Genomic DNA, 7614 nt, shown 5'->3' on the forward strand with positions numbered 1-7614 from the left:
CCTTACACCATACAAGCATACTGTAAATTCATGGACGAATACACATGAATGGGGCACATGAAGAAGTTCGACGATCCAGTAGATGATCTGAACCCACAATCCCCAGCGTCATACAGTATTCAACGGAATCATGTAAACCTTCTTTAGGATTTTCTTTCAATTATAACCAGCTCGTTGGACCTGTCGTCCAAGAGGATCTGCGGTGGATATTCATGAAGTTCCGCACACAACCGATCCCCATCATAGCCGTCAACGAAGATATGAACCGGTATATCCAGCTGTATTTCTACAACCGTTCACTTCAAAGTATTCTATGGCGTCCCAACTGCGACGAACTCGCTCGCAACGTACGAGCTCCAAGCCATTACGTACGGTTTCGCATCCGCGCCATTTCTGGCAACTCTCACACATGGCGAAGTATGGCGAGAACCACATAGTTTTCGTAGACGCTGTGAAGCATCGATCTATTCGCTCTAAGCGACCTGTCCTGCAGAAGACCAAACCGAAGCCGTTTGAGTCTCTTCCGATACCGATTTACTTGAGGCTTATCTAGTCTTGTATTATGTAGCCTTACGGGAGATGTTCTCCCAAGAGTTCATCAGATTAGCCCGACGTGATCCCCTTCCAGAGTCATTGGAGTGGAGCTGCAACTCTCACATGAGCGCTGGACGGCACTGACGTCCATCTACCGGATCCTGGTGGTCAACTGCTTTTGTATCCTTGGCCCACCAATTACTTTTGTACACTAGGGCACTGAGGGAGCCGAAAAAATCTTCAATGGGGCAAGTTGGTCCGGTTCCTTTCTTTCGGCACGTACGGTATCTTTTTCTGCTCAAGATACTCCAGCGTATTCTTAGCGTAATGAGAGGACGTCTTGTCCGGCCAGAAGACGTACTTCCCATCCGCATGATGCTCCTTTAAGAACGGCAGAATAATTTACTGCTTGGCTTGAACCACGGCTTTGAAATCCCTCTGTCCGATATGGCGGTGTACAGCATAACTTTTTTTTCTTATATTTTACTTCGGGGGGCTTGGCCAACTTGTCGCTGGAATAGTAGCTGTCATTTCCTGGAATGTGAGTCTTCGAGAGCGGAAAGTAACTTTCGTCGTCAGGCACCCGCGGTAGTTCTTTGTCATCCACCGATACTACGATTTCATGATCGCTATCTGCTCGTCCGGCCGGCGTCACGGAAACTCGTTCCGTCCGTGTTGTCGAACAGCTTTTTCAACGCTTCCTTCTTCTTCTTCTTCGTCATTATCGTTGCCAGACGTCCGCTACCGGCAGTAAACTGTACTCACGGGCACGTTTTCGTCTCGAAAGATGTCTATCGCAAACTTTTTTCCACGATGACCATGCGTTTCGTAAAACCGTACAACACGCTCGTGGAGTGCTTGCTGTTTCAACGCCATCTTCGATTGAACTGACAGCACCCGAGCGAAAGGAAACATGCCACCCATTTCTAGGGAGTCCGGAGAGCAATTCACTTTTACGCTCTTTACATTAATTACAGAAAGGTATTGAAATCATTCTCATTTTTTTTTTATTGAACACCCGTTATAATGTAGTGTTCCTTTTTGCAGTTGCAACTACGAAAATATCATCGATGAATGGTCCTGGCTATTCGGATAATAGTCGCTCTATTGTGTCTATTTCGAACTTGATGCATCATACTCTGGATGTTCAATCCTTATTCTTTTCAGTTTTTCTTAAATTTTACATCCCTTGGAATATAATATGTTTAACAATTAGTGTCCACGTAACTTGGTCCATGACCGCTTACCCTCAACTTCTCAGGACACCAATAGCGGTTTGCCTACTACTCGGGTTCTTGTTTTCCCAGCGGACCATTCTTGTCTGGGCGGTCTAGGTGTTATTACCGGAATTTCGGATTTTCGTATGTAAACAAACAAAAAGGGAAAAACAACTAAACTAAATTTTACCGTGTTTATCGTCCTCCAACTTATCTGCACGCTGATACTCGATCTGCTGCTACTGGCGACGAGCGGTATCTCCGACCGGCCGGGGCTGCAACGCCCGAGTTCTGCCGTTTTCCGTTGACTGCTCCGGCAGCGGTCCTTGGCGTTTCGCTAGGGAGGTGAGCTGGGCTCCTTTGGTGGAACCTCCCGAGCGACGTTGGCGAACTATCGCCGGATCAACTTGCTCGCCGCAAGCGATCCCGGAAGTCACCGCAGTGCTCTTCCCCGAAGGGAACCTTTGTCCACCCTGCTTCGTTCTCCTTGTCAATTAGTTATAGAGGGGAGTTTGGCTCGTTTGACTTATTCTCTATAGCGAGAACGGTCGATGTCACAATTTCTTTTTGTTTAACCGGGAAGCGAATATACTCCTTAACACTTAGCTAACTCCTGTTGGCGAACCGACACCGTAATTGTCACTGGTGCCCGAACCACAGGCCGGAACTTTTCAACTGTCTTAACTTGACGCCGCACGCACGCTGTTAACCTCTTTCGAGTGGCGGAAAACTGTCTCGCAAAAAACTTGAAACGGACGTCTGTCGATTGCCGTGGTTCGTCACTAACTCCTGTTTTTACGATTGCTGCCTTCCTCACGACCAAAACAAATCGTCCAACCGCCTCGTCTCATAACTGTCATCCCGATGCGCAGTATAGCCAGCAAATTTATTGCTGCAAGAGGAGAACAGCGACATATCTAAGCCCTATGTTATACACAAATGTTCAACAAAATTTTCTACACCTATCTGCACGCACAAGACCGATCACAAACGCGAGAATGAACAAAATTTACATGAAAAAGTGAACGGTCATAAGGAACAGTGGTGAGCATTATGTTACGTAAACAATACCCTCTACGGAGTGTTTACATAAAAAAGGGTATATTTCCACCGAGTGTCAAATTGTTACCCTGACGGGTTACAATCGTGAGCGCTGCGCTCCTTTTCGTTTTGTACTTCACGGATTTAAGGTGAAATCCAGCTTGGTGAGGTTGTTGTCCGGTTTTCTTACAACGTGTCCTGCCCAACGTACGCCCATTTAATACTACCTTCAGGACACTTGGCTCGCCATAGAGTCTCGCAAGCTCGCGGTTCATACTTCTCCTCCAAACGCCATTCTCATATACACCGCCGCCCAAATCAGTTATTTGTAGCTGGCGTGCGCTGTTGAGGTTTTTTGGATCTCAACCTGTTGAGGAGCCCGTAGTATACACGATCACCCGGCTGGCGGTATTGTCCGCAGTTACCAAGGAACCTAGATAGATGAACTCGTCGACCACCTCAGACTCAGCTAGCCAGCATGAACTTCATATATCTTCAGTCCAACTCTTGGTACTTCACGTTTCAGACGGGTATACAAATCTGCTACCGTCTCCATGTCCCTACCGAATATGTTTACCTACCTTGTAAAAATCGTTCCCGGTATGTTGAACCCCGCTCTTCACATCACAGCCTCTATTCCGTTTACCAGTGGCGATAGGCATTGGCATAAGTTCCGGGATAATACTTTGTATGCGGCAGTTGAAACTATGATCGCCCTGTAGTTTTCACAGTCCAATTTGTCGTCACTCTTGTATACAGTCGTGATTCGCTGGTTGGACTTTTTTTTAACTGGACCGCATTTTAGTTGGACCTCCGCTAGTTGGACCGTTGTTCAACTAAAAAGCATCTGAATGTCAAAATCTTATGTAAAATTTACTTTGACAATCAATCTGACAATTATTAGAGATGTGAATAGATGCAATTACACTACTAACGTCTCCTTTGGAGAGTTTTTGACATCTGTCAGTCGGTCAAACTAACGAATCAAATTCGTTCGTTGGACAGAGATGTGGCCCAACCAGCGAATCACGACTGTATAGGAGTGATGACCCCTTCTTTCTACTCCTCCGGTAGCTATTCTGTATCCCAGATCCTTCCAATAATTCGACGCATGCATTCCGTCTGTTTCTCCTAGCGCAACTTAAAGAGTAACGCTCACGATCAGCTGTTTTGTTGTTCTTGAGCCGTTGGGTAGCCTTGACCTTGTTCATAATGGGCTTTGGTACATCTTCGTCGGCGGCAGTATTGGTATAAAAATCGTCAAACACCCGGCTATTCGCCTGTGCACCGTTCAGATGTTCATCGTAAAGCTGCCTCCACCTTTCGATTGCCTCACATTCGTCCGAAAACAGCAGACACGCCTTTCTCAGGATAAGAGCGCCACCTAGAAGAGTCGGAGAGAGAGGAGATAGAGACGCTGTGTTTTTCGCAGGAAACACGTGCTTTCTACAAGAAACTAAGTGACCCTCGCAATGGTTTTATGCCACAGGACGGAATGTGTAGAGATACGTTCTTTGCCTCTACACATTTCGGCTCACGGTATAAAGCCGTTGCCGCAGTCACTCAGCTTCTTGTAGAATAAAAAACGTCAGCGCAATCCTCGGGACTTTCTTTCATACGACAAATATTTGACAGGAACACTCCTACTCTATATTTACACTCACTCACTCCGCATATATAATAGCTTCCAAACTCTCGACGGTTCCGGTTACAAAAATAAACAACGCCAGTATCAGTATACAAATGTTCTTGATCCACACGAACCAACCGATTCGGTTAGCCTTCTGCGCCTCATCGGCCTGTTCAGAATTTCGACACTCGCTCTCCGCTAATCCTAGGACAAGCTGCAGAACTGGTGGGAAAACTAGAGCGAGGGCGGTTGAACAGAGTGCTCCGATCAGCGAAATCAAAGCTCCCACGTTTAGGATACTCTCAGCGACAGTAACTAAAAAGTACAAAATCGGTTATAATTATTAGACAAATGTTACAATTTTTATAAGCTCACATGTCACCAGTACCATCACCGTCCGAAAGGCCAACTCTACCAGCACGGGATTCGTCGCACCGCAGCTAAACCTCCGGAGCACCGCCGGCAGCATTATCTGTATCGCTATGAAAAACTGCAACGCGTATCCCAGCAGAATCCCCAGCGAAACCATAACTTTAACACTTTGCGCCAGAACCTCGTCTTCGGGCAAGTTCAACGTCAAACTACTCTTCACATTTTCTCCCCACTTCAGATAACCGACAAAACCTAAAGAAGCGAATATCAACGTTACGGCACACATGCCCACGTTCAACACCCCGAGTGGTCGTCCAAAGTTAGCCGGCTTTTTCATCGCGTTCTGCAACGGTAGCACCAGTGCGATTCCTTCGAAAGCGAAGATGGCCGTTCCGAAGTACAGCGGAAGTTCACGCCAGCTAGAGAAATAGTCACGTTCCTGGATCGAAGGTAGTTCCTGGACGGCGTAGTACGCGGTGATGCAGATCCCCAGGATCATGCAGGCATTGGCGAGTGTCATGCACCAGGCCAGGTATTTGAGATTTCGGATTAGTGAGGGGAGTAGAATCGGCAGCAGGATGATGGTCATGTGCACTCGAACGTCCAGGTAGATTCCATAGAAGTCGTAGATCTTGCGGAGGAGGGGTAGATGTATGTTAAGCCGAAAGATGAACCATTTTGAGACATACTTACTTGCTTTAAGTTATTACTAATGAACCCGAAATACACCGTACAAAATCCCAGCTGAGTGATGCAGATGAACACGTTTACAGCTATTCGCATCACACGTGCGCAGCGCTGAAATCTCGTCGGACCATGGATGAAGCAGAGTTCGACCGTGTCTGCGAAGTCCGGTAGGTGATTTGAGTTCGGTATTTTTAGCTTCATCTTCGCGGCGCATCTGAGCTGTAAAAATAAATGGGATAGAATGCAATTTCCGTATAGAATCGGTACTGATCCGATGAATCAGCTTCGCACGAGTAGTGATTGTTTTTGGCTTTGGTTTTTGACCTACCAGCAGATGTTGACTGTGGACACACGTGATACCGAGCAGGATCGTCAGAATGGGCGCCGCTATTATACCCGCATTGTAGAAGGCCCATCCCATGGCGTACAGTCCGGGACCTACGTTTCCCTTGAAGATGTGCATTATTGATTCCAGGTAGGTCGTCGGGTGGTCGATTCCGTGATCGCCTCCGGCAGCGGAATCACCGGCTACCGGGTCCGCAGTGCCATCTGCTGGTGGTTTTCGGGCGCTTTCGGGGTCTGTCAGTTCGAACGCTTGATTCGTTTGTCCTCCGGGAACTCGTCCATTTTGCATTTCGATTGTGTTGGTTTGTTTGCGTCTAAAATAACAGTATCTGAATTATTGTTGCGCTTAAAAATTCACAATGGGAAAGTTGAATTTTAATGTGTCGTGTTCCACTCGTCAGTAACAGACATCAACTTGCTGCCAGTTAGACGATATATGTGTGTTAGACAACGTGTGTGGACGCCTAACGCGACTGGATGGTACCGAGTGATGTCTTGGTTAGCCAAGCATCGAAGCACTGGTGTTAGGCTTGATACATCGTCTAACTGACGAGTGGAACACGAAACATTAAATTCCAACTTTTCAATGTTAGGTCTTGTGCCCTTATGCGCAAACTGGTTAATCCATTTTTTCCTTTGGGAAAAAGACTGGTTGCATACACAAAGGGGAAGTTTGATACGAGCGATCACAATTCCGGGTTTTAAAATGAAATCCTTGTTTTATTTTGAATTCGTTCTCTTAAATGCACCTTTAATCCCGAAATGTGACTTTTTTGCTATTTTTAATTCAAGACATTTTTGACTGAATAAACCGACATCCACTTTAAAAAGGCCTTCGTAAGACACGTGTGTCTGAGATGACATAATAGATCAAGACGTCATAGCAGTGGGTTTAAACACAGAATTTTCGTATCTCTGCTGAGACCTGCAAGTTTGATAGCGGAATCAATCACTACTTGTTCGTGTTTCATTATTTGGCAACTACTTAGAACGTGTCTAACAGACAATCACTATACACCCGCGAAAACTTTTCCATTTGGAAACGTGAACAGAACATCGTATAAATAAACAAACGACCGCTGCGCGGTATGATCCACTATAGCATGACGCGAATGTCGCGAACAAAACAAATGCGGTAATAGATTACCTCAGGCAGAGCTCGGACGCACGCCACGCACCGTGCTTAAACGTTGCAGAACCGGTTTTCTAACAGATGGACATTTCAATCGGAAATTATCTTGCGCACGTGCTGAAGTTCTATCCAATCTGCCACTTATAAATAGACACAACCACAATCACATTGCTCTTGTCAAATTATCAAACGGCCTACTGATCATTCATAAAGAAAAAAAAAGCCCCGCTTACCTGCGCTAGACGAGGTCGCACCTTTATCTCGCGTTCGGCTGCAACTGCGACTGATCGGCGCTACGGTTGAGCAATGCCTGCCGGGATGCACCAGAAACCACCCACCACGCGAGAATGCACTGTCGCTGATGCTGCTACTGCTTAGGGTTCAAGATTCGTTTATAACCCGTCGCGCGTCAAAATAGCCAAATATTTGCGCGCTAGTCGTCTAGTGAAAGTTGTCTGCGCTGGCTGGCTACGGTGGAACGTAGCTTGACGGTGGTGTGCTCACGTCCAACGATTGCTGCGCCGAAATTCGATCCGAACCGAACCACCAACAAGGTTCGACTGGGGCGGCTGCGGTTGGTTTCAAACCAACCGGCGTCGCAGTGCAGTGCTTGTTCATTGTCGTCGCGATGAAGCTTACGATTCATTCACCAGCGG

The 7614-nt window shown here is 46.7% G+C and overlaps 1 protein-coding gene across 1 annotated transcript; it reads right to left on the bottom strand.

Annotated features, from left to right (window-relative positions):
• Window positions 1-4428: 4428 nt before the first annotated feature.
• Window positions 4429-7522, bottom strand: LOC131688682 (neutral amino acid uniporter 4-like). Its single transcript, XM_058973135.1, has 5 exons — window positions 7192-7522; window positions 5810-6140; window positions 5488-5700; window positions 4798-5425; window positions 4429-4737 (listed from the first exon to the last, which is right to left on the bottom strand). The coding sequence occupies exons 2-5, from the start codon at window positions 6113-6115 to the stop codon at window positions 4457-4459; spliced, it is 1428 nt and encodes a 475-aa protein (XP_058829118.1). The 5' UTR covers window positions 6116-6140; window positions 7192-7522; the 3' UTR covers window positions 4429-4456.
• Between the last annotated feature and the right edge of the window lie 92 nt (window positions 7523-7614).

Source organism: Topomyia yanbarensis, chromosome 1 (genome assembly GCF_030247195.1).
Source record: "Topomyia yanbarensis strain Yona2022 chromosome 1, ASM3024719v1, whole genome shotgun sequence".
In the NCBI taxonomy this organism is placed as follows: domain Eukaryota; kingdom Metazoa; phylum Arthropoda; class Insecta; order Diptera; family Culicidae; genus Topomyia; species Topomyia yanbarensis.

Bases quoted from the DNA above. Each gene is read 5' to 3' on its own strand.
- LOC131688682 (XM_058973135.1), bottom strand. From the start codon at position 6,115: ATGCAAAATGGACGAGTTCCCGGAGGACAAACGAATCAAGCGTTCGAA. The intron at 5,701-5,809 runs GTAGGTCAAAAA...TTATTTTTACAG, and splicing joins TCCACAGTCAACATCTGCTG to CTCAGATGCGCCGCGAAGAT. The intron at 4,738-4,797 runs GTGAGCTTATAA...TGTACTTTTTAG, and splicing joins GGTGATGGTACTGGTGACAT to TTACTGTCGCTGAGAGTATC.